The sequence below is a fragment of the Phasianus colchicus genome, chromosome 6, assembly GCF_987193195.1.
Source record: "Phasianus colchicus chromosome 6, bPhaCol1.hap1.1, whole genome shotgun sequence".
NCBI classification, from domain to species: Eukaryota; Metazoa; Chordata; class Aves; order Galliformes; family Phasianidae; genus Phasianus; species Phasianus colchicus.
This window is the reverse complement of record NC_143441.1, coordinates 6,530,612-6,557,519: the sequence shown is the minus strand read 5'-3', so window position 1 is coordinate 6,557,519 and position 26,908 is coordinate 6,530,612. Positions and strand designations below refer to the sequence as shown.

The following is a 26,908-nucleotide window of genomic DNA, read 5'->3' as shown; positions in this document are numbered from 1 at the left end:
CCAACCAACTACTCAAACAAACTTCTATTTTTTTTTCTAAAATACCAACTACGTGTTTATTCCTAGTATTCCTGTGTGTTTTGTGGAATGACCACCTCTTTGAAGTGTCTGTCTCCTTCTGAAGGGTATCAGAAGACAAGATGCTAAAGTAATGATTTAAACAGGTTAAAGAGATTGTTCCACATTACTAAATCACTGCTTACACAGTTCCTCTGACTGCTAGCTTAGAAGAACGGCCAAAAAATGTATAAATGTCTGTCCTGTGAAATAATTTATTGCTATTACTCAGGCTCAGCATTATACTAATAAAATTGTATTCCAGAGGGCTGGAATTATAAAGAAAAAACACAGCAGAATATACCCAAAGTGATGTTATAGCCGTGGGTCCATAAGATTCACACTTCACACAACTACCAGAAGATGGAAGGAGAGGAAAGAAGTGGAGGAGTAAAATAAAATGTGGTATGCAAAAAATAACTCTTCTCAAAGTTGCTGCCTCTGTGGCTTATGACAAAGCACAAAGAGAAGAAACACAGTGACAGCTACTCATCCACCATGCCACCAGCTCGGCCCAGCTGACTGTCTCTGCTGAGTGGTTCCTATTCAATGTCCTCACTTTTACAGGTCCTGTTTGGTCATTCCTTACCCTGAGTTTAGGCACTGCACAATGGACACTGTTTTACCCCAGGGCTGGGCGCCCATATGACAACTCAGGCATTGTAACACCTGTGTCCTTTCTTCAGCCTATAGGTTCTTTCAACGCTGGAGAAAATATATATATATGTACATCTAGCATTAAATGTGGAGGTTGGTGGCCCTGCATGTGGCCAGGGGGGTTGGAGATTCATGATCCTTGAGGTCCCTTCCAACCCTGGCCGTTCTGTGATTCTGTGATATATCCACACAACTGCCAACATAATTTTAAAGTTCAGCTTTCAAACTCTGCTTTTGAAGACCAGGAGGACAATATATTTATATACAGTTTTATGGGTTGGTTTTTTTTTTTTTTTTTTCCATCAAGAAAAGTAATTCTAGTCTATCGCTTAGTTATTCGGAAGAGCAGCTGAAGTTCCTTTTATCATTCAAAGTGTTCTTCAGCACAGTCTTTCAGCCTTTCTTCGAAATTGTCTATTCAAAGTGAGCACTCCTGTGGGACATCCAAAGGGTGACTGAGTGGGCAGCGGGGCACTCATTGGAGGCAAGATTCTCTGGATCCCCAGGAGCCTTTCCCCTTCCCAGTGCCCCAGGCTCACCTGGATGCTACTGATGCGATCCGTTCACCTCCTTCAGCGTTAAAACATTATCACTGCTCCCTCTAGTGTCTGTCCTGATTGCAGCAAATGCTCCCCACTGACTTCCAACGACACTGCTTCAGTACCGAGAAACGCACGGTGAGAAAATATTCCAAAGGTGAGACATTTGTAGAAATAAGTATTCTCCTCTGCTCCGCAACTCGTGTTCTGAATGAACAACAGGCACTATTATTTGTCCAGATTTACTGCCCAGAGATGAAATCCTGACCAGTTTAACTGACCAGAGCCAATGACAAAACTCCCACTGAAATCTTCGCCTCCTCATTAAGAGCAAATGATGGCACAAGTGGCACAAAACCAACACCACTAACTGGAATTATATTGATTCACAACTGGCATTGATTCGCATGATCATTTTAGACACCTTCTAACTGCAGCAGCATTTGAAATTATTCTCCCCCCCTCCAATGGGAGAAGAATTAGAAAAGCATGCCATGAGCAGAGCCCTTCAGCATGCAAATCGCTGCCAGATGAAGCGATGGAGGCAGTTATTAATGGATATGTTGTGTTGTTCCCATGTTGTGTAAAACTACGGCTCAGACCGAAGTTCTGCTGAAAACATCTTTCAAGCTGATTGATTGAATAGTCTGTAATGACATCTCAAGAAGATGCTCGGTTTGATAGAGTTGAAGACATGCTTTAAGGAACAGGAAAAACGACAGGCTATTTTTAAGCAAAGAGCCATATGAAGAACATACCCATGTTCATTGACATTTCAGTGTTAGCACGGCAATATCTCATCTCAGAAAATGCCCCTACAACTAAATGCATTGAAGGTTACATGGTTACATAAGCTTAGTATCTTCCGACCTCTTAAAATTTAAGAGACACAAAAAATCTGTCTGAAGTTAACGATCAGGAAACAATCTCCATTTCCCTGCATTGCTGCTGTTCTGTTTTTTGCTTATCTCACACCCCCTTGCCTATCTGAAAGGACTTTGTACTTAATAATGTTATTTGCACAGCCAAAGGCCCATTGCAGATAAGACCCTAAGAGGACACTGGCACTTGAAGATCTCTCATACTTCCCATTTCTTAAAAATGAGATGACAAAACTCCAGATACAGATACTATCTTCATTCCCATGTCAGTGTCTGTCTCAGCCACAATTTCAAATACAAACATAATCTCTCCCTTTCCCAGCCACCCCTAAGGAAAAGACTGCACAATTTATCTGACCATGAAAAATGAGAGGATACAAATACTAATATCTAAAACCACAAAACTTCACATTAGAGAGCTGATGAGCCTACGCAGCAGTGATGGTTACAAGAAGAAGGGGAGATTTACTATAAACCATTGAAAAAAGTTGGTGTGCTTGTTTAAATGAGAACTGTAGGTAAGATGGCAAAACAGAGATTAAAATAAACCACTAAGAGAGAATCTGAGTTAGCAAGCAAACAGAAAACAATCACAGGAATGAACTATGTTCCTAAAATCAAACCCAGAGTCTTTCAGTCTTTAATCATGCTAATTATCTGGCCATTTGTCCTTCATTAGTCATTAGCCATTAGCCAATTACCATAATACCGAGCTCTGATTTTTGATTACTTTTCAAGAGCTACAATTCGAAGCTGAAAGACATGAAAACCATTACCCTTTTGTTCTAGTGTTTTTCAAATTGTGTTATGCAGGTACCTACATATGTTGAGCTAGGAAAAAAGGAAAAAAATCACTGTTTTTGGAAACAGGACCTTTCAGTTTTAGAATTGTGGCATGCTTCTCCCTCAGCAGGTTCTGCAAGCTTCCCAGCACACTCAGCCCTGGACAGCAGGAGCAGCCCTGCAAGGAACCAAGGCAGGAGACAGCAGGTGCCAATGTCCAAGGCTGTAGCTGCAGCTGCTCCGCTCCTGCACAGGTGAGGAAGTGTTCCTCAGGATGGCCCCAAAAAGGAGAATAATTAACAAAACTTCTTTTTAAAGATGTATGCATTTATTAAAACATAAAAAGAGAGAGCATCAAAAACATGAAACTAGTAGGATATTTGACTTTGTTTCTGTGAAACTAATGCCTGGTTTGATGGCAGTGGCTGCCATCCTCAGTGAGCTCTCAAGGTGTTCGTCACAGATTTCTGATGAAATGCTACTCTCCTGTATTTCATCCTTGAAAACAGTCGTTTGCAAATGTATGAACTGCCAAATAGTGACAGCATGAATAAGGTGTGACTGAATGGAGGGATATTTCTCTTTGGTCAGAGAGGGCGTACAAAGGTCAGATTGCTGAGTTGAATGCCTGATTGCAACTCTATGCACTGCAGTTGAAAATTTGCTGATAATGTATTTATGTCTCCTCAGAATGGAGTCACAACTATAGCAAGAAATTGATGTTTTTTCAATCCTGAAACCTGTTTTCAAATTCCTGTATCGGGGGACAACCGTGGTGTGTGTGGTGCAGTGGTTCTTCCTCAGGCTGGAAATGAGGGGTTAGTTCCTGCTGGGTATAAACAAGGAGGGGATGCAGGAGCCTACATGCAAACTCTACACTTCCAAAAAAAAAAAGAGGCACAACTACTGTTTTTATAAAAGAAAAAAAAATTGTTTATTTTGTGTTTTCATTATTAGTATTTATTTTGAATTGCTATTTTAAATTGTTGGTTGTCTAATCTTGAAAAAAAAAAAGGCCCAGTGGAGCATCTGGATTGGATCTTCCTGCTGAAGTTCAGCGCTTCTTCCTGTCTGAACTAAAGTCTGCTTCTCCACAGGAACAGCTGCCTCTGTCACTTCTCATCCCTTCTTTCCCTTGAGGAGGGATGAGGAAGGAGGAAAGGAAGGATGGGCTCATAACAGCCTTGGCTGTCAAAAGATGAATTACCAGGAAATGAAGGCTCCATGTGAGCCCACAGGATGGCCCTGAGCTGGGGCTCTCCTGGGTAATGATAAACCTATGGGATGGGAGGATCAGCACCTGCATCGAGGCAGCTGTTTGGAGGGAGGCATATTGATCCCAGCGCCCCTATGATAATCTCTGGGGCGCAAATTTCTTCATGGTTGGCCTGACAGTGATAGCTTGGTGACTGATCTGTTCCAACGGAGGTGGATCCACTTCCATCAGGTCATTCTCCAGAGGTTGATCCACCTCCATGTGGCTCTTCATCACTACCAGGTGGGTCCACCTCCATGGGTTCTACGTCATCGCCCATTTCCATCATCTGCCTCTTCTTGAAAGGTGGATTCCTCATCCTCATTCTGGGAAATAAACTTCTTAATATATCTCACAAGCTGTCACTGGCTGCTTCAGCTCAGCAACTGGTTTTCTGTATGCAGGGTCCCCGTATTTATAGGGCTTGAAACAGAAGGTGGCCATGGCAATAGGATTCTGAGTGTCCTGTGGTGAACAAAACACGGCTGTTGGGAGTTGAGGCCCATGGCCCATTCTGTGAGATGGTTGCAGGAAGGTACCAAGAGGGTTGGAGAAGGGGGTTCTCAAGGACCCTGCAGCTGCCTAGCATGGAGCCATCCTGGTGCCAGACAGCAGCAAAGAGGCAAAGCATAGTGACATCATGCAAGCAGCCAAGGGATATGCAATCATTAAAAAACGGCTGACTTTTAAGGGTTCCATCAGCTGCCCTTTCCCTCCCTCACCTCTGCATCTGAGTATGAGAAGGTGGCATCTCTTCTGCCCTGATCCCAAAGGAGAATGATGGGGAAGAGAGGGCCTGGCATCCTCTGGGCACCGCACTGGGACTGCAAGGGGTTCCTTGGAGGGCCTGTGAGGTCCTTGGGGCCTGGTGCTGGGGTTCACCCCAGGTGGTGAGAAGGCCAATTAGGGATTGCTGTCCTCAGCCTTTTCTCTCCTTGGCCCATTGACACTTGCTGAACTTCCACGGGGACCGGTGGATGGAAACTACAATGGAGACAAAGCACACAATAATGCTGTTTGATAAAGCAAATTCTCAGCTACAAAAAACTACTTTTCAACGTTGTCACCACCATTAGCTACGCATTTTTGCCAGTAATAGACAAGAGCCTGCATGCCATGCTTGTAAAAATCTGCACCAGTGGAAGTGACTCACTGCCAATGTGATCACTGCTGACACGCACCACCCACCACCTCACTGTGCTCAAATCCACTGTTTGGTCTCTGACAACGTTCAACAACTGTCAAGGAATGTCAGCGGGTGCCATTTTTTGTGCGCAGAGAAATCCAATGCCACACCTTTGTTTCATATGCACTTCCACGTCAGACGCCATTTGGTCAGACTGCTCCTCTGCTGCCATCTGTAACATGGCAACAAAATGGAATGGGATACTGGTGGGAAGGTTCAACCTGTCATGCCAGGCAGTGCTGACTGCACACTGCTGTGTGGTTGTTGTTGGGCTGCTCTGTGGGGCAGCACTGCCACCATGTTGGCACATGGCAGGAAGAGGCTGCAGGGAGGGCTGGGCCGGGTCACGGCTGGGATATGGCTAAAATAGACCATTTGGAATCTTTTTTTTTTCTTAAACAGCAGTTATCCAAGCTTTGAAAAGTGCATTTACTATTCAGCCTGCACGGTAGAGATGCTAAGTTTGTAAAATGTTGTAAAACACGTGTCAGCATGTTAACATGTCTGAATATCAAGAACCAAGTAAAAATAGAGCAGTGCCATGAGAAAGTGGTAATGCTTGTAGCATCTCTTATTAATTACAGGCCCTGGGGCTCTTTTATGAAGCTAAATGTGTCAAATGATACAGTGAATCTTAGGCCTTGAGTCACAGAAAACAAAATAAAAGGACCAAAATAGCTGAGCAACAAGAAAGACGTAAAGAAAAGTAATGTAGCCTTAAATACAGTTTTCTGTCTTTCCAAAAAGCCATCCTTCTGCTATTTTAAAGATATCTATACAGTTAAAACAGATTCAAGACTGAAAAAAATAAATAATAACAATAATAAAAATAAAACCTAAAGAAACAAAGTGGAGTAGAGTCTCTACCATATCTTCCAATTATTACTTTTTTTCACAAGGAATTCACAGCAAGGTACAACCCAACTGTATGCTGACATCTGAAAAAAGATTACCTGGAAGGGTTTCACAGCAAGCAGGAGGCTGGATAAGTAGACTTCACATTAACAGTACAGAAACAGACTGTGGTCTTCCAGGTCCCCTATGCTCCTAAGAAACAAATCACAGTCACCCAGTATTAAGTCAGATTGAAAAGGTGAAGACGTCATCAGTTTTCTATTCAGACTGTAACAAAGCAAATCTCCCTGTAAAATCAGTAGCAATTTGTCCTAAATCAACGGGCTGAGCAGTGACCTCAGGATTGAAAACCTGATTCACAAAATGAAATAATATCATGATTTGCCACTTAGAATAGGCTGAAAATACGTATGTATACCTACACACATAATATGCATATATACAGACACCCACATATGCTTTTAGTACTGGATGGAGACATTCCAGTGTAGCCAACATATATGCATATATTGTAAAGAAATTTTCCAGTTTTATAACAGGCAAAATTAAATCCTTTACACCACTATTTCTAAATGCTCTGTGCGATTTGCTGTCAAAGCCAGAGTACTGTGCTCTCAGTATGTTGGTTAATAAAAAAAAAAAAGATTCATGTTTAGGGATTTTTTCAAACAAAAGGCAATTCCCTCTAGAAAAACAGAGCATTTAATTCTAAGAGATTTGCTTTTGGAAGAAGTATGGCTGTTACAATGCTTTGCATATATTAATGCAAATCACAGATGCTAGAGTGAATTAAAAAATGCATTTCCTGAGAGATTAATCCAAAACGAAAACTTATTCTATGCTAAGTTAAATAGGTGACATTGGACCCTCCTTTCATCACAAGCATAATAAAACACTATTTTGGATTGGGAGTTTCACGTGTTCTCATAACAGTGATGACTGTTTTGATATTTGTTTGCTTTGGTATTTCTAAGGAACACTTCGTACATATTCCTTTATACTTGGTATACACACATTCCAACAGCCTTGTATCAAACAAGAACCGTTTAAAAGGACCATTTTGTTTGCAACGATAAGCAGGTCAGCAACAACTTGAAAGACACAGCTACTGCAGGGAAGTCTGGCAATCTACCACCACCAAATTTCTTACTGAGTGTAGTCACCACCTGAGGCTATAATTTCCGTGACATCTCATTTCTTCACTGGTGGGAGGATCATCACGTCGCCCAGGAGGCTTTGCCCCAAGCATTATTAGAACTGCAGAGAAAAAGGAAAAAAACCACCAACCACCCCTGTCCACAGCAAAGCATTTATTGGAACATGATTCAGAGAATCAGTCCCTGGCAAAGCCCACTGATCCTTACTCACATGCACTGCCCCAGCTCTCTCAGCCTGTTCTCATAGAAGAGGTGTTCCATCACTTGGATCATTTTTGTGGTCCTTCTCTGGGTGCGTTCCAACAGCTCCAGTACTGAGGACTCCACATCTGGATGCAGTACTCCAGGTGAGGCCTCACCAGAGCACAGTAGAGCAGCAGGATCACCTCCCTCACCCTGCTGGCCATGCATCTTTTGATGCAGCCCAGGACACGGCTGGCTTTCTGAGCTGTGAGGGCACATTGCTGGCTCATGTCCAGCCTGCCATCCATCAATACTCCCAGGTCTTTTTTCGCAGGGCTGCTCTCAACCCTTTCATCCCCCAGTTTTTATTGGTCATGGGGGTTCCCTCAACCTAAGAGCAAGACCTTGCACTTTTGGATTTGTTCAACCTCCTGAGGTTCACCTGGGTCTGCTGCTCAAGCCTGTCTAGGTCTCTCTGAATGGCATCGTGTCCCTCTACAGCTTGGTGTCATCAGCAAACTTGCTGAGGCTGCACTCAACCCCACTGCTGATGTCACTGATGATGAAATTAAAGAGCACTGGCCCCAGCACTGACCCCTGGGGGACACCGCTCATCATGAGCCATCCAGACATCCAGACACTGAGCCACTTTGGACCCGAACCTGCAGCCAGGTCTTCATCCATCAAACAGTCCACCCACCAAATCCATATCTTTCCCATTTGTAGAGAGGGATGTTCAGGGTACCATGTCAAAGGTCTGACACGGATGACACGAGTGGCTCTTCCCTTGTCCGCTGCTGCAGTGACACCGCCAGAGGAGGCCACTAGGTTGGTCAAGCAGGATTAGCCCTAAACACGGGGCACACACAAGCTCCAATGGAGACTGCAGACAGGCAGATCGCAGTAACTGAGTCAGAAAACGATGAGCTCTGAGGATAGGTGGGGGGGAGAATAAAATAAAGCACTAACAGGAGGACGATGTGCGATGAGACAACGGCAGACGAAGCCGCGGTGCCGGGAGGGCTGCTGGGAGGACGAGAGACGGCTTCCCAGTCCAACGGCTGGGCAGATGCCGGCCGGCCGCGGGGCGCCATGGCGGACGGCTACCAGCTGTGGGCCCCCTCGCCCCTGGACGAGTCGCTGAGCTGGCTGCGGGGAACGCAGCCGCAGCCTCCGCCCGCCGCCTCGGCTCACCCGTTCCGCTGGGCCGGCCTGCAGGCGGCGGCGGGCGGGCGGCGGGGCGGGGGAGCCGCGTTGCCGCGTCCGCAAGCCGTGAGGTTGCAGAGCCTCGACGCCGTCTTCGAGCGGTTGGTGACGGCGCAGCCGCCGCGCCGGATCGGCGTCCTGCGTGTGTCGGAGCGCTCGGCTTTTTGCAGGGTGGTCGACCCGCGGCGGTGGTGGGCCCGCGGGCTGCGGGAGGCGGAAGCGAGGGTGGCCGCCGCCATGTGCCAGCAGATGATGCGCGCCATCCTGCTGCTGTACGCCGCCTACAAGAAGTGCGCCTTCGTCCTGCAGCACGCACCCTGAGCCCGCCGGGAACGCGGGCTCCGATCCGTGCCTGCAGCTCTCGCACTTGGAAGCCCCGCCGCCTTCCCTCGTGTGGCCTGACTCCGAAGGCAGCTGGTGGAGGCGGGAAGCTGTGGAGGCGGCCTTGAGAATAGGTGGATGAAAGCCTGTGCGCCCCTTGCAGAGACGCGATGCAACGCCTGCCTGCTTTTGGGACCCCCCCGCCTCACTGGTGCTATGGGGGAGCACGCTTCTGGCTTGGCGTGCTGTGTGAACGTCGGGTGGGGTGTGAGGGAAGGGACTGGGGGGACCTCACCCAAAGGAGAGGTGCTGCTGCTGCTGGACAGTGCTGAGAGAAAAAGTGTTTACACTTAATGTATAGCTGCAGGTACAAACTGCTTCCCTAAGCTTGTGAGCTTCAAAGTAAAATCATTTATTCATTTCAAGGACCTCCGGAAAACCCTCAGGAACCCCTTAACAAACCTTTAGTTTGTACAGTTTACCAGCCTTGTCCGTTATGGGAATGAACTGGTTTACAAAGAATTCAGATTGCAGTTCAGCATTCAGAACAAAATCTCTGCTCGTTTACAACTGGTGAAGGCACTCGTGGAAATGCAGTCTGCAAAGTTAACCCGTCGGCTTTTTTTCTTTGTTAGTTTGTTTTATTTATAGAAGAAATATAACAAGTATATAAGAAGTAGAGGAATACTTAGAGCAAAAGTCATGCCAGAAAAGTTATCAAGAATTTGTGCCCGTTTTAATTAAAAATTTCTGTACAATTAAATGCATAAGTATGGTGTATAGCATGTTTACAGCTAACGAAAACAACTTGTAAAGAAAGTTTTTACCTTCAAAGTAACCTAAATAATATTTCTTCTTGTTTTAAATGCTTTTTAAAAATCTGCGTACATCGCTTTTTAGAAATGTACTGCTTGTATTTTAGCAGTCCAAATAAAAATTGTTCTGATGTATTTCCTGCTAGTATAGGTCATTTGTTACGAGATCCATTAAGTAGAGTTACAAAGTATCACAAAAATTATAGCTTCCAGGTAGAACTTCAGTTAATCTTGCCCATATAATTACAGGGAAAACCATTTATAATGCGTTCATAGTCAATATTTAACGTCGCTCTGATAACATAATCATTATTCATTCAACTATGGAGATGAACATTCAGGGTCATCCTAGCATTCAGTTTTTGCTTGTAATGACCTTCAGAAGTGCTTTCTCACTCTCAGTTGTGTGCCCCCTCTTTCAGTAGGAGCTGGTTTGCTTTCTCTGCTCTCTGGAACAAGCTAACAAAGTTAGAATAGACAAGTGTGACTGCTTGGAAGTACAAAACAAGGAAGAAAGAACTTAATGCAGAGTGTGTTCTTTACAACTGTTAGTATTTTGATGAAGTGTTCAGCCTTAAGAAGAATCCAAGGTTTGTGCTTTGCTTGCCTATGGTATAGCAGCAGGGTATCAAAAACAAACGCTAGCTTTGGAGCTGGATTTGCAGTTCCTGATTTTGTTTCAGAGCTGCCTATTAAAACTGTATGGAGTCAGCCCTGCAGCAGTGTAAGCTGGATTTTTCCTGTAAGTCATCATCAGAGCAGCATTCAGACCTGGCTCTGTGTTTTGGGCTCCTTTGAAGGCAAATCTGCTTTCCTTCTGAATGGGATGCTGCTCCTTTAACTAGGAAATGACAAAAGTAATTGAAAGTATGAAAGTAATATTTATGCAAATGGATTATTTGACTAATAACTGATTTTTCTAAATATCTTTTTTTAAAGCGATCATGAAGACTTTAATAAGCACCCTATTAGCTGCCATGCAGATAGATAATCATGAAGAACTGTACAAAGGAAAGTGAGCTTTAGGGTCTGTTGATGGAACCCCTGTGCTTGGAAGGGTTGCAGGATCTAAGGATCTAACTCTGCTGTTCTAATGATTCCTGAGTAAGTGATTGCTCTGATAAGTCTGGTGCATTTCTGAGATGTATCTTTAATGAATTGCTGCTCTGTGATGATAGGAATTAAAGGGCTGTGTCAGCAGATACAAGCTGGGTTCCCACTGTTTCACAAGCTACACTGGGAATGGATAGATTTTGAACTTTGTGGTACTGGGCCTCTGTTCCACACTCCTGACTTGTAAGTGCTAATCCTTAGGCAGGTGTGCACAACTAAGCAAGTTGGTCATGTTTGGCTGCAGTAAGAGCTACTGCCTTTGATACAGTGATCCTTTTCATATACAAAGACAGAGAAATACAGCCTTTTAAAACACAATTCTGTGTAGATCAAGCTTTCCTTCCAGGAGGCCCAGGTAGCATAAGTTTTTTCTAACCCTTTTAAGTTTCACGCTCTCAGTGGTTTCTCCTGCTGTTTGCTCGCTTTCCAGTTCCTTCCATACACACTACTGCAGTGAAACCAGTGCACTCAGCGTATCCTTGCCCCTGGCTTTCAAGGCACTCACTGCTGAGATGCTGCTCAGGCCTTAATCATTACACTCTGTGCCTTGGTATTGTGCTGTCTGTTGATCCAATGACATTAAACAAGAGGTGTAATTGCCTTTCTGTTTTCTCTGAATAAGTGCTTGGCATACCTTTAGATTCAGTGAGAGCTGAGCTTGGATGTAAATTGAATAGCAGCCACCCGTTGCCATACAGGATGCCTCTGGAGCCAGTTCAGTGGTCCAGGCAGTCAGGGTAAGAATGTATTTCCAAGCCAGCAGACACTTGCTTAACTTCACTGACATAACTCATTTTGCTTCAGCTTAGTTGGTGTGGTTCTCGGGGATAGAGATAAACCCACAGATAAGAAAGAGCAACTCATACATCTTTAAACAATATACCACAATGCCACCTGCTCCCGGGGTCACCCTTATTGGTGTCCCCAAGTTACCATTTTCACTTTTGAGAAAACAAAGTAAACCTGTGAAATCGAGATATATTGACACAAGCGTAACAGATACTTCCTTCTAAGGAATAAAACTCCTTCTAATATGTCCATTCTAAATTTCACCTGTAGCTAGGCAGTCTCAATTATTTTATTCTTATTTTTTCAGTGGGAGCTGTGACATTGACTAAACATCCCTTTCGAGGGGTGCTGATCAGGTACCTGTAGGCACAGCTGTAAAACATGCAGTCTATTCAGGACTTTGCTCAGCTATTCTAAAGCTGTGTTATTCCTACCACTCTTGAAGCAGGTCTGCATAGAGCCAGCTCACAGCAGGCTGCAGTAGGGACAGAAGGAGACAGGGAGGACTTGGGCTCCAGGTGAGACTTAGTCCTGGCTGCCTTGGGAAGGCTCAAAGTAGTGAAGCACCATCATCCACCATGCTAGAGAGGGATTTGCTGATTTGGGGGTCTAGGAGAAGGAGAGAGAAATTGCTTTCACCATTTAAATGACAACGACTTCTTTTTCTCAAAGCTTCATAGTCATAATGATTTGCAACTTAAACTACTCATTCTGTTGCCCGGGATTGTTTCACTGAGTTCAAGATTAAACTTGGCATTCTCAGTAGTAAGCTGAATTCAGAGCAGCATTGATTGCTGCCTCAGCAGTGCTGTGATCTGCTTGCAGCAGCCGTGGAGACCAAGAACTTAAACAAAGGGAGAAGATGGGCCAGCAGTCGCAGCTGAGCTGATGCATGTTTACATACGGACTCTGGACAATCTTGGCTGTAATTGTGTACTCCTCCAAACACTCCTAGGATCATGCTTGGAGGCTCCTTCAATTGCCTCTTCTACTGTGCTTTCAGAAAGAATTTGGCCATTTAAGTTTGGTTATACCTCAGGTGCATCCACAGCATTTCTCATCATCTGTGAACAACTGTGCCATCACATGCCACAGAGACACTAGGAGCAGTGTACCCCCCTCAGCTCTGGAGCGAGGAACAAGGCCCCTTCACACAGCTTGCACGTGTAAGGCCTTAACAGACCATCAGTCTCCTCCATGAGCTGGTCTTTCACTCACATCTCTGGGGCTTTGTTTGACCCTCACGAGTCATCCACTCACTTCCACTCTCAAACCTGAACTCTGGCTTTGCTTGATTAGCAAATTTTTTTCTATTTTTTTTCTATTTAGAGATATGATTCATAGCATCTCATGGCACCACGTATTTTCAAAATTAATCTGGTCAGGCCCAAATTGTGAATCACTCTGTTTTTGAACCACACTAAAAATACTGCAGATGTGAGACTTCTGTCTCCAAGTTCAACTGGCAGGTCATTACATGCATCTTTATGCAGATGCAGTGGAAAAGCATCCAATTCATATGTTCAATTCCTTTAAGGAATCTTAACACCAGCACTAGACCTGCAGCTGCATGGGGCTGGCTTATTGTTCAAACTACTGCAGGCAGGGATGAGGATGGGCTCCCCAGCTGCTTCTATGGGATGTGGAGATGGGTATCCCATTCCCTTTGCTTCTGGGACTTTCAGAGATGGCCAGATGTGGCACTAATTGGGAATCTGGCTTTGACCCTAAGTTTGTGGCAGTTCTATAGTGTGACTGGCTGCTTAGCAAGCAAGCAGAGCATTGAAAAATGCTTCATTCTTTCACATCAGTGCAAATCCAGGGATTTAGGCCAGTTTTGTAGGCATAAAAGGTCTTCTCGGTAGGCTTTGCATGGCCGTTCCACAGCACATGGTCTGCAGCTGACCAAGTGCCCTTTGGGTTAAGCAGAGATCAGACAAAGTTGGGATTTAGGATACACAACTACTAGCAACTGATGTCAAGGAATCTCCCTCTTTTAGATGTTCATCATGAGCCCTTTTGGGGGGAAAAAAAAGAAAAAAAGAAAAAAAAAAGAAAAAAAAACATTTTTGTTAAAAGAAATCAAACTTCTTGAGGGAAAAAAAAGCAAGAACAAAACAGCTTCAGAAAGAGTAAACCTTAGTTAAAACTTTACTAAGCATGTCACTGAATTCTCTGTGGCATCCTGACTCATTGCCTCCTGTCGCAGTGTTCTGTTTGCTCAGGGTAGCTTTTGCTTATATCTAACGACAGCTGCCTTATTAGGGATTCATCTTGAGATTCTGACACTGCAGAACATACATAGCACCTTGGAGCTGCAGCACCTTGCTTGTCTTGCTAATAAGATGCCAAAATGAGAAACAATGACGCAAGTTCTGGCTTAGTCATGAGACAGGTGCCACCCACACTTGGGTTGCACACAGCCACAGCACAGGCTGATCTGTTGGTGCCAGAAGGAAAAAAAAAACAACCTTAAATCACTGACAGGTGTAGGAAGCAGTGCTTCCCTAGTGAGCGTTCAGCAGCATTAGTCTGGGGCTCATCACATAATTTTCTTCCTCTTCTTTTGTCCACATGGCAAGTAGTACTTGGGAGCTTGGATCTCTCCCATTCGTTAAGTAAACCTTGATGAGCCTGGAGGGAAAGGGCAACAATCAAGAGAGAAATGATCCTGTTATTGCCTAACTCCTTTCCAAATGTATAGTTCCTTATAGCACACCAGAGGCTATTTTGGAAGAACTGCTGTTGTATCCTCATCCTTCAAACATCGTGCACATTGTGTACACTAAACTAAGTCAATCCTGTTGGGGGCCTTTGGTTCAAATGGCTGTTTTTTCAATTAGAAAGAAAACAAGGAGCATGATTAAATTTCAGATTGCCAGTCTGTTTTACAGACACTGGCTTTAAAACGTATTTGTTAAGCACCATCTGCTGTACATTCAGAAAATAGCAACTAAACCTGCTAATCTCTTTCCAGCTTTTAATGAAGTTAAAAACTATTTGAACGTTCTCTATTATCAAATACATTATTTCGGCTGCAGAATGTTCAAACTGCATTTATATAGCACTCCAATTACATTAGCTCTGTACCGTTACACACAGAACAAAGACTGGAACAGGCACTTGGGGGAGAAGCTGCATTACACAATGCCACGTCCTAGGTCAGGACAGCAAAGGAGACAGGGAAATAATAGCTGTGTTGAGCCTGACTTCCAGATGTACTAAATAAACTGAGATGAATACAACTGAAGACAAAAGATTGCCTTTCAAGGGCAAATTGAGTGTGCTGTGACTGCAGGACAGTGATATAAACAGAAGCTACACATCAGCTCAAGATCCTAAATGGAGAATATTAGCCTTGCAGTACAGTTTAATTATCAGATCTGTTATTACCAATGCTCTCAGCTGTCGCAGCTCTACTGACAATGAGCTGTAGGTGATGAGGGAAAGCACTCCAATTACCAGCCTGAATTGAGTGAAAAGCCTGAAAGGAGTAAATAAACACAGAAAACATTTAAATGAAAAACAGCTGTCTGACATTTCTTTTCCCTCAGCTTCTGTTAGGCCTTTCTTTCATATTTTTTTAAAAGATGATTCTCTTTCTGAGCAAGAAAAAAAATAATGAGAAAGAGTCAGCACAGGCTGACCAAACCAATGAACGAGAATCCTGATGCTTAAAAGTGAAGCTTTGAATTCTAGCCTGGCCCTTTCCAGGAGATTCCCATGTAAAGCTGGGTGTCTTCACTGTGGTTCCCACAACAGACTTGGGGTCCAAGCACTTGCAGCAGCTGGAGGTATCCACAGGACCTATATTGTGCCCCAGGAATAGAACAAGTGCTCAGGAAAAGCCTTTATGTTGAGAGGACAAGGTGTTGACTGTTTTTAAGCTTAATCTCACCAACAGCCTGGTGGAGTCTGGCAGGAGAGAAATGAGGGCAAGGAACTGCACTTTTCTTGGGAGAAAAAACGGTCATTGCAGCATTCTTGGGGAGGATGCCACATCCAAAATAGCTTTGAAAAATAACACTGAGGAACCATCACCAATGAGTCCAAGGTTAGAGATATGTGACCATGCAAGTAGTCACCTATCAGGCCTGCTCACCCAGCCTTTGAACTTCAGAGCGTGACACCTCTGCACTGCCTCACATCCCTGTAAAGGAACAAAGACTGGCAAGATGAGCCTGTCCTCCTCACAATGAGCACTCCCTGTGCTGAAGAAGCCTGTCATGGGGGACTTCACAGAAGTGTACTTAGTACAGACCAAGCAGGGAGTCCCATACCGTGCCCCTTTAAGCTGGCGTACTGTGTTCAGATTTGGAGTCCTCAGTACAGGAGGAACATGATCCAGAGAAATGATCCAAGGGATGGAACACCTCACCTATGAGAACAGGCTGAGAGAGCTGGGGCTGGAGAAGAGAAGGCTCCGGGGAGACCTGATAGTGGCCTTTCAGTATCTAAAGGGGGGCTGCAGGAAGGAAGGGGACAGACTCTTCATTAGCATCTGTGGTGGTAGGACAAGGGGAAATAGTTTTAAATGAGAAGAGGGGAGATATAGGTTGAATATAAAGAAAATGTCTTTTACAATGAGGGTGTGAAGCAGAGGAACAGGTTGGCCAGAGAGGTAGTAGATGCCCCATCCCTGAAGACATGACATCAAGGCCAGGCTGGACCAGACTCTGAACAGCCTGATTTAACTGTCGATATCCCTGTTCATTGCAGGGGAGTTGGACCAGGTGACCTTTAAAGGTCCTTTCCAGCTCTAAGGATTCTGTGATTCTGTGATTCTATAGCTGTGAAGCATGCAGCACTAGTAAACCTATGAATTTAAAGCAAACAAACTCTTACTTTCTGCGCTCTTCCTGACTCAGCCCAGGAGTGTGAAATCCACCAAAAATATCTTCTTCTCACTCAGTCCTGGCCATCTGGGTTTTATGAATTATTTGCTCTTTCCAAAGTAAGGCAGGTTCCTCTTTGAAATAACTACTTAGCAGCTGCGAGGACTGATCTGCAGCCCCATGGACGCTTACAGGAGCCTTGCACAAACACAAATCAGTGAATTTCTAAGAAATCCATTGCTCCCAAAGTTTCAGTGGTTTTATAAAGCATTACCATTTCAGTTCCAGAGGTAAATGGCCGTAAAGGAACTGGCCAAGTGCTATCACATAAGCCAAACATCACCAGAAGCCAAAGTATCAGCTCCTACATCACAGGTATACCTAAAAGCAAAGCCTCCTCTCTCCTCCATCCACCCAGGAAATTACTGAATTTAAGATCAGTTCTTGGAGAACACAGCATCAGCCATTGTGTGGAAAACATTGTGTGTTTCTGAATTAGACCACGTAACTCAGAACAGCTGTTTTCACTGATAGCTATGAAGTAATCAAGCCTCAATTTTTATCTAGATAAAGATACTAAATATTAAGTATAAATAAATAAAGTCTTTAAAGGGAGTAAATAAAGTCTTTACAAACATATTCAAAACAAACCTGCTTTTAAGAAAATTATATTAGTACAATATTCTTGCAAAAGCTGTATAGACATGCAAAGACAAGTCATGTCCAAGTTGGAATTTTGGAGTTCTAGAAGATACATTAGACTATGAATTCATTTTAAATTCAACAAAGTATAAACTGAGATGTACTGAAAACAGAGGTTTGTTAAAATCTTAAATAGATTTCATAGTTCCATGAATGCACCTCAGGATAAATCTCTTAAAAAGTTAGCATGAGAACACAGTGCAGTTCTAAATATTGCACTGTAAAACATTCTGCAGGGATGCTCTTGACGCCTCAAAGCATTCTACCCAAATTGCATATCGAATATTTCACGTAACCCATACAAACATTAATGGCTTCAAACATCTAATATGTGTGATGCACACTGTAATTTTCCCTGCAGCTTCTCTTCCCCTCAATCATTTGCAGAGTAACAGTGAATTATAATGAACAAGAGGTCAAAAAAACAAAACCCCCCAAAAGCCAACAGTGTAAAACCGCATTCCAAACTAAAAAGCCTCATGTCTTTTGACAGAAATACTATTCTATGAGTTCCTCTAGGGTTATTCTTGATGCACATCAAGATGAAGAAATTCAGGACTGTACATCAGACATGGGCAGACCCAAACCCATGCATATTTACACCCCAAACTAGCAAACATCCATGTGTCTGAGATGGGGGAAATAACCTCCTCCAAACACTACTCACTTATTCCTGTCCATTCAAGACATAGGGTGTTTTTAGCTACAGAACTGTACATAAGCACGTCTGGATTTTGAGCCCTATTCTGTTGAACCCAGCTGAGTGTTTCTACAGGTCTTGAAAGTCACTTAGTACTTGTTAATACAGTCGAATACTAGAAGGAAATGCAAATAAAACAAAAGAAAATATTTAAAAATCAGTTTTGAAATCCACTTTTTTTTCCAACAGTTTCTATATTGACTCTTCCTTTCCCCTTATTAATGCTATTTACCATAATCTGTGAAAGCAAGTTAGCTGCAACAAATTACTTTTATTTTTTTCTTTGTTTAAAAAGCATAATTATTTATACTGATTTAGGCTGCAGCTACTTTTATTCTAACACAGTTCTATCAGAGATTGATATTGAACTACAGGTAGCAGCATTTAGAAGCAATTAGAAGTGAAATAATTGGGGGCAGACACATCAGGATTGTAGTTTACTTCCACAACCATAAAATCTCAAACAGTTTAAAACCAGTATGGCTAGCAGCATTTAATTCACTGAAATCCTTCCTTCCTTCTAGCAGTATAAAATCAAATAATATAAAATCAACTCCAGTGTGTCCCTTTTCTTTAAGCACCCTTTTTCTTTTAACAAAATAAAGGAATAAAACTGAGCAAGGGATTAGAATGTAAGCAATGACTGCATTAGCGTCAGAAATCAGTAGAAAAAAATAATTCTCCGATCTTTTGAAGTCTCCAGAAAGCACTGACTTCTATGATGTTCTAATAGCAGATAGCAGCGTGATCATAAAACAGATCTATAGAAATGATAAAGTACAAAATATCATCCTGAAAGATTTAAGATTCGATGCTGCAGGTGCTGAACTCCTTGGCCCTGACCCAGCAAACCATTTAAGCATGTGGTTAGGAATCAGCATGCACGTTACCCCATTGAAACAAACACAGTTATTCAAAGTTGGAGCACACAGTTAAGTGCTTTGAAAGATTGGGTCAATAAAGTACCAACCACTTACTTCCAGAGCATAAGTCTGAATTACTGCTAAGGATAAGTATTACGTAGCTGTTTGGTACATGGCTTATATACCACTCTCTGAAGCACACTCTGAAGCATTTCTTCACCACAAGAAAAAAATGCAGGTCTGTCTGGGCAGGAAATTTCTCCATTCCCATCACTTCACTTACATGTGCAAAACCAAATTACACTGATGTTCAAGTATAAGCATCCCGTGGGGAGCTCAGATCACTATCAAAGGTAACGGTGGTTATATGATGCTGCCCGCTCCATCCCATGCTCACACACTCCATTAGAGCTGACTTCCTCCTGTATGCAAGCCTAGCATAACAGCTCACAATGAAAAGGGTAAAGCCATGCTAATGGCAAATGTCACATTTCATAAGAAATATTGCTTGATGCTGAGCAACGCTGCTGCCTGCTGAAAGAGCTGTTATCAAAAAGAAAGCTTGTGCCTCCTTAATATTGAGTAGAATTTGCAATTTGATCTTACAGGTAGGAGCAGGACTATTTCGAAATGTGCATTTGTAGCCTTTGTAGCCTGACTGTGTAGACTGGGGAATAGCTGTGTGCTCACTATAATACAGATCAAGGAGGAAACCAAAACACATTTGTTATGCTCATGGAAGCAAGAGAACCATATTCTGCAGATGTTTGCTGCTCTCAGACCAGGAAATAAGATCCCTTTCCTTAGCTGAGGTGACTTTTACTACTGTTATTTAGGGGTTGTGAAGTTGGAATAGAAGCCCCTAATTTTATTTTAATTACGCTTTTATATCCCTGTCATTATATACCAGTTCTGTTCAGATCTGAACATACGATTCCACTGTGGTTTAGTCTTTTTTGTTCTGTTTTTGTTCTGTTTTGCTTTGTTTTTGCTCAGGGACTACCTACCAATTTTGCCTTTGTTGGGCAACAGCTGGGTTCTAACATTGTAGAGTGAAAATATTCGCATAGAACAAAAATGTAAAAATCCTACTACTGCTTTCTCCTTTCTTACTTGCCTCTGACCTTCTGCCTGATTATGTCTCACATTATTGTACCATCTTCACTCAACTACAGCCTGGCCAGCTGAAGGATCCAGAGTTACCTCCTCACTTTCATTGCTGAACCTTATCCTGCTGTTACAGACTGCATAGTGCTCAGCTGTCACAGTGATGATTGCACTTGAAATACTGACCTGTGCAACAGCCTTTATAAGAGAGAGAAGGAATTCTGTAATGGCGGTGCAGTTAGGTTTTTGTCCTGAAACTTTGCAGTGTTTCTGCAGATGTTTCTGTGCGAAGGCAGAAATCTCTCTCACCACAGGGCTTTCTAATATGGTAAAATCAGGGATAGCAGAACAAGCACTTGATCAGCACATGTAACAGAAAGTTCCTGTCTTTCAAGTATTGAAACCTCGGAATAATGCTCCCTTCGTTGGAACAGTTCTTGAAATCCTGTGACATCTCACTGCTTTGGGCTAAACGCTATTGACTGCACCTCTTTCTCCAACTCATCCATCTGCAAATGCATGGGCTATTGTTCACATATCCCTTATCTCTGATGTTACCTTGTCAACTATTCACGAAGGAGAAATAAATGTAACTCTAAGCAGTCGCTCATCAATTCAGCTTTTGCAAATGTTGGCTTCTGTCAGGGAGAAGCTAAGCAGTGCCTTTGAACCCCATGTTCAAACAAAGCAGATTCTGATGAGAATAACATTTCTTTTAGTTTATCTATTTATGTGATGTAAGAATAGGGCCACATCTGGGCAAGATATAGGAATCTTTTCATTTTTACTCCAAGTGCACACCTAACTCAGCAGAAGAAAGGCATTCTTGGAAGATGTGGGAGTACCTACGAGGTCTTGGGCTGCAACTCAAATTGCTCTGCTCAGCTATGTAAACCTCAATATACATGATAAAAATAGGCACAACTGAAAGTAAATGAGGAGGAAGTAAATGTATTTTACCTCCACAAATGCCAACTGAAAGCTGCCTTTGAAGCAACAGGGATATGGGAAAACCTGATCCAAAACAGACCTAGATGGACCAGTAAGATACTTGCTAACATTCCCCCAGTGAGGTTTAGCATTTTTCTACCTACAGACTTGAAAAAGGTGCATAAACAAAAATACCTCATTTTTCCCAGTGAAGTACAGAGTATTAAATGACTTGCCAGGGAACACATAACGGGTTAATGGCAAAGCTACTGATCCAAGTCTTCCCTCGAGTCCATCCACAGTTTCTCAGACTTCCCTTTTGGATCAGGTTTTGGTTGGAATCTCTGCTCCTTCAAATATATTTCACTTATATCGGCAAAAAGTTATATGCAGAGATTGACCTAAGCACAAACAAGATCAAACCCATCTGTTTCGTATGGTGAATATACCATATGAATCGTCAGCCTTATGCTGTTATGAAAAATACATTTTTGCCATAGCATATTAAAATTGGAGTATCAGTCACTTTTGTCACAAATAAATCTCCACCAACATGCAGAAACTTTCCAGCCCTAGTACACTAGGGATAATATTTCATGAGCCAAGAGAGGAGAATGAGAAAGAATGCTGCATAAAGGAGGAAGATAGGCTGTAACCCAAACTTTCTGAGGCTCGTGGCCATCTTATTATTCCTGCTATTGGGGTAGACTTCCAGCTTCTGAACAGTGTGGAAGATGGGCAAACAGGAGAGTAGAGAGAGACAGCCCCAGCTCAGTTACAAGTGTATCCTGAATAGCACTGAGTAACTACCCATAGATAGGGATAGAAAAACTCATACCAAGCTGAAATGTGGGAGCAGTCTCTAGGAAACCAGAGCTCCTTTAGCTTATCCAATACAAATGATCTAGGCAGACGATAGCTCTACCATGGCCTCAGTAATTGAAGTTCAGAGGAAAAAGCCCAGCAACACAGCTCTAGGGCACAATCAGATAGCTTAGAGGTAAAACCACCTTCCTTTCTTCCTCGGTTTACATCACTGAAGCAAAAAGCAGGGGGCTGCCCTCAATTAGGCAGATGTAGAAAAGCAATGCTGAGGAATGAGTCCTCATTTTGAGATGACCTGTAGGTCAGGTTTCAAACCGAAGCCTTTAGGATTTCAAAAATAAAGAGTTCATCCTACAGATAGTCTGCATCACCTCTTCACCTGGCAGCAATTAAGCATTGCTTGAATGCTATCGGTAGCCTGAGAGAGCTGGAGGGCTCTCCCTTCACCTTTCACTCACCTTCATTAGTCAGGAGAAGAAAAGAGGACACCTTTGCAATACTGTTCATCTATGCAATTCACTGTGCATGTATTTTTGTTTTGGAAACACAATAAGTAATAAAAATCAATCAGCAATGAAAATCAATCCCAACCTAGACCTGGGCAAATAACCTTTTTATTGGTTAAGACCTCATATCTCAGCACCTAAAACTCACAGGCTGAAATGTTCTGCAGTAGAAACCGATGCTTTAAATTATTTTAACGACTACAATTTTATGCTTTAACTCTATGGACCAATTGCAATTGTTCTACATTTCAGCTTCACTATTCAGTTATCACATGAGCCACATAAAGCCCTCTGAGTTTCCTGCTCTGATGGGATCTGCACATTTGCAATTCTGCTTTCCAGCACATTTGTGTATGTGGCTTTGAAACCCCCTCTGCCAGTAAAACTGAATTATTTGATAGTTCCAAGAAAAGAAACACAAAATGGGACATAAAAAGAGCAAGCTGATTTTATTCAAATTTGAATAAACATCCGTGGAGTGCTCCTGGCATTATTTGCCCAGCTCTTTTTAACACTGTGGTGGTACAGCATTTTGGATAGTGTGATGCCTACCCTGCCTGTGCTCACTCAGCATCCTCCTCTAGGACAGGCCTGCAGAAAGCTGTGTAACTCAAATGCACTGCATCCACTCACTGCAAACTCAGATCCTGCAAAGCTTCCTGGAGGGTGAATTAAAAGGAGAAAATTGTTCAAGGCATTACAACGTTACAGTGTGCAGTTTCGAATGGAACAATGGAAGTAGCTGTGTGGGAGGATATTACTTCATTACAAATTTCAATCAGATGCCTGAAGATTTCTGTCTTCTCTGGAGAACATGCCATCAGGTTCTACAGGAGGCTTTCCAGTGGAAGAAAAATACACCCCTACTCCCCCTCCCTTCAGACCTGAGAAAGCTGTATGGCTTTTTAAACAGTTTCTAATGAAATCCCATATTATTGCTTCTCCCCTGGGATGCTTCAAAAGTCGTGCAAACTTCACAGAGCCCACATGTTCCTAAACCGGTAAAAAAGACCAGTAAGGAAATAAACTGCAGTTCTCCAATTAGTATCTGAATTCTCTACTGGCTTTCTTTGGAAAGGGGAATTTGTCTTTCTCCTTGGCCATGCTGATAAATCAAATTAGTTATTATTATTAGTTATTAAACCCGGTATTATTTCACGTTTTAAGGCACACCAGAATCAAAAACTCCAATTCACAGTGGGATTTGCTTTCTGCATAATATTTAGGCGAAATATGAAACAAGCCCAGCAGTTTAGAACATGCTAGAGGGGCTAAAACGTGCGTGAGTGTTTTCTTCAAGCTCCTTATTGTGTATTCACGGCTACTGCCAAGCACAACAACATAAACGGGGTTTTAGGATATGAAATGGGAAGTGGTCAGATTTTCAAAGCAGGCCGCTGGGTGCTGAACACTTTTGAAAAATCTGGCCCTTGACTTTTTGGTGCCATTCCAGAAAGAAATCTCTCCCCGCTGGCACTTGGCCAATCAGCGCTGGAAATCCTTTTGCGCAGTTATTTCAGTAAGGCGTAAAAGCCGATCCCTAGCTTTCTCTGCGTGATTAAGCACTGTCACCAATCACTATGCAGCTCTAAGGTATGCATGAAATATTCTCAGATAAATCCTCCATCTCCAGAGAAATGTGTTTCCCGTACAACCGTAAATCCGGGTTCTGTGTTGAAACTAATCCAGTCTGGCAATGCTGCAGCCCTAGAAAAGTTTCCTTGGAAACGACAAACTCATGCAATGGCAAAGTCATCCAATCTTTCCGTGCCACTACGTTATATTAAAAACACCTGGTTTATTTATACAATGACTTACAGATAAGGGTTTTAGAAGTAATAATACATAAACTTTATAGCAAAAAATATACATATAATAATTCATCCTTCTATGATATATAGAAATGATGTCTGTGTGTGTGTACGTGTATATAAATATATGGGTTGTACTTACGTTTAGGGCACTTGTGTATAGATATGTGTATCTACATACACACAGTATACATTTATATATCTTTGTTGGGGCCACATGTGTATACATAAACACACATGAATACACACAGGAGCATATTTACACTCTGTACTTTGCAGAACCTGCGCACGAACAGCTGCAGTCCTTTGCTGTCTGTGAGCATCGGATGGGTCAGTGACAGCCACATTAGTGTCCGTGGAGAGAGAACAAATGTCATCGCTGAGGACATAGGACTGGCTTGATGCATCTTCCTTTGTGAAGAACTAAATTTGCTGGACAGTGGCATCCTGCAACGCAGGGCTTGTTGCATGGGCCGATCTCATTCCAGTTGTCGCATGTTTTGACACATCCTGGGCCACAGGTGTCATAAACTGCACCGTGTTTACACTGGGTTGCTGAAAGGCAGTCAAAAGAAACAAAAGATGCACATTACACAAAGTCATACAAGGAACATTACGTATTCAATTGCTTACTTTCTACTGAAGGCATCTAAAAGAACATTTTGGTATTGCGATAGAGGAAAAGTTACTTATAAATAGATTCCACTGCATGAAATGTGATGTGACATAAAGACAGTAAACTTCCCAATGAAAAAGGCATCAGGTTCCTAACAGTCTTGAAATATTTGAGAATTTTAACACCACTGACAGTCTATAGCAGTTTGGCAAGGCTCCTGTCTAGAACAGAAGTGTTTTCTATTTAATGCTTAACATTGTTTACATATTTGTTATACACAATACCTTTTATCAAAGATTCCTGAAATATTTACATGGCTAGACAGTTAGCAGCTCCAGTCTTACAGGAAGAAAAGACAGTCATTCACCACAGCAGACTTTCTAAGATTATATTTTCAGTATTGCATATTGCAGCATTATCAAAACAATGCCGTTAATTCAGCAGTTCCATATATATATATAAATCAATGATTTCCATCCTTCATGCTGTTTTACCAAGGGATCACTGAGAATGAAGATTCTCATACTTAATGATTCCAGTATCTCTTCATTGATTTATGCAGTTGACAGTTCAATGGATTTCCAACATAAAAGACCACTGAGGTCTCAGCTAAAAGCACTCTAAGCCCAACAGATCAATATTTAAACTCTTAACATTTTATATCCTGCCTTTTTAGTATGGAGAATAATGCACGGTTCAATAGCAAATAAAAGCCTGTTATTCTTTCTAACAGCTGTGCTGATGGCAAAAACAAGTACTGAAAAAATAGTTTATAGATGGTAACAGGCTCTCAAGCATCCAGAACCATCTCTTGCTATTTACAGAGAGATGGTTACCTTAGAAAGATTTCTTCAATTCTGAGATAGATTGGAGGTCAAGATTTTGTTAAAGAACAGCTCTACTGTGGACCAAAAACGTTGTTTTGATGTGCAGAATAGCCTTAGAGTGTCACTACAGCACTGACACGATTCACAAAGAGAAAATGTGCAGGAAAGAAAAAAACAACTGATTAAAATACTGAAGTCTTAAGAGTGTTCCAGGAAGGCTGGTGGAAGTCTTATTTCTAAGGCATCATTAGTTTAAGGGCTCTTCTTTGTCAGTAAAAAAGTGATCTTCAAAACAGTGCAAGTTTTACTTCTTACACATTTTATAGCATTTATACCCATGCAAAAAGGAGCACTGAAGAAGGAAGAAATTCTGAGAAAAATGAATACAACATTTTCAGGACAACTGTTAAATATACAGACAAAAAAATGGATAGTACAGCAGGCAGTAATCCTGGAATTACAGCAAATTAAAGAGCTGAATATTAGATAGATATAAGGTAGATCTTAGAAAGTAAAGTTTATTAGCTGTAAGTATATGAAAACTCTAGAACAAACTACTCAAGAACTCTGAGAGACACCTCTTACTGAACATCATTCTAGAATAAGATGGGGAAATCATCTTTCAGCAGTATTTGAGATTATAAGCTTATTCTGCTTGGGAGTATATATCTTTTGGGGACATTTTTCTAGCTACGCATTGCTATCTTGCTCTGCATAACTTCTGTGTGCACTGAAGAAGGGAATAAGCAAAATAAAAAAATTAAAGTGAAATTTAAACTAAAGGGGAAATTTAGAAGGTTGGAAAAGCATGCAAGCAGTAATTGAGGATATAGTAAAAAGCTAGATTCACTGCAAACTCTGCATTTCCACAGCGTGTTAAGAAAAGAGATTAAATTTCCAGTGGAGTGGAAATGCACAGAACTTCCAGAAGCTTTGCAAACATATCTGTTAATACATTTTGTAAACGCATTAATTGTGTAGAAAAGTAGACCAAGATGTTCAAAGCACAACATGAGTTCATTTAAAAGGTCTACGATCGTAAGCTTTTAGGCTGCACACAACCCACAAAGCAAAGCTTTACAGTAGTAGTAGCCAGCCCATTTGTTCCACCTGGGCTATGCTTGGTGCCTTAGCCAGGAGGTTTGAGGTAAATTGGCTCAAGATCTCTTTTCCACTTGCTCCTCTCTACCCCGAAGTAAAGAGAATATATGACAGGCTGCCATCAGCAGCTGTGGAACCCCTAGGTACTCCCCATCTCTCCTACACGTGGATAGATGCCCTATTGCATTGCAGATACCTCCTTCTGCTTCAGATGCCATGTGGAAGATATAATGGCTTTATTCTCTGCTGTAGTCACTTCATGATGGTGTTTTTAGCTTACCGTCAAGG

General features: G+C 42.3%; 2 protein-coding genes across 5 annotated transcripts in view; one reads left to right on the top strand and one right to left on the bottom strand.

Moving 5' to 3' along the window:
* The first annotated feature begins 8,177 nt into the window (after positions 1–8,177).
* FANCD2OS (FANCD2 opposite strand) lies at positions 8,178–10,569 on the top strand. Its single transcript, XM_031608367.2, has one exon. The coding sequence runs from the start codon at positions 8,532–8,534 to the stop codon at positions 9,078–9,080; it is 549 nt and encodes a 182-aa protein (XP_031464227.1). The 5' UTR covers positions 8,178–8,531; the 3' UTR covers positions 9,081–10,569.
* A 13,474-nt stretch (positions 10,570–24,043) lies between these two features.
* Positions 24,044–26,908, bottom strand: part of BMPER (BMP binding endothelial regulator) — a 144,862-nt gene continuing 141,997 nt past the window's right edge. For all 4 annotated transcript variants that reach the window (XM_090142283.1, XM_031608358.2, XM_090142282.1 and 1 more), the window contains one exon: positions 24,044–24,631. In XM_090142283.1, coding sequence (XP_089998409.1) covers positions 24,450–24,631 — 182 coding nt within the window. In that variant the 3' untranslated portion in view covers positions 24,044–24,449. The remainder of the gene's footprint in view (positions 24,632–26,908) is intronic.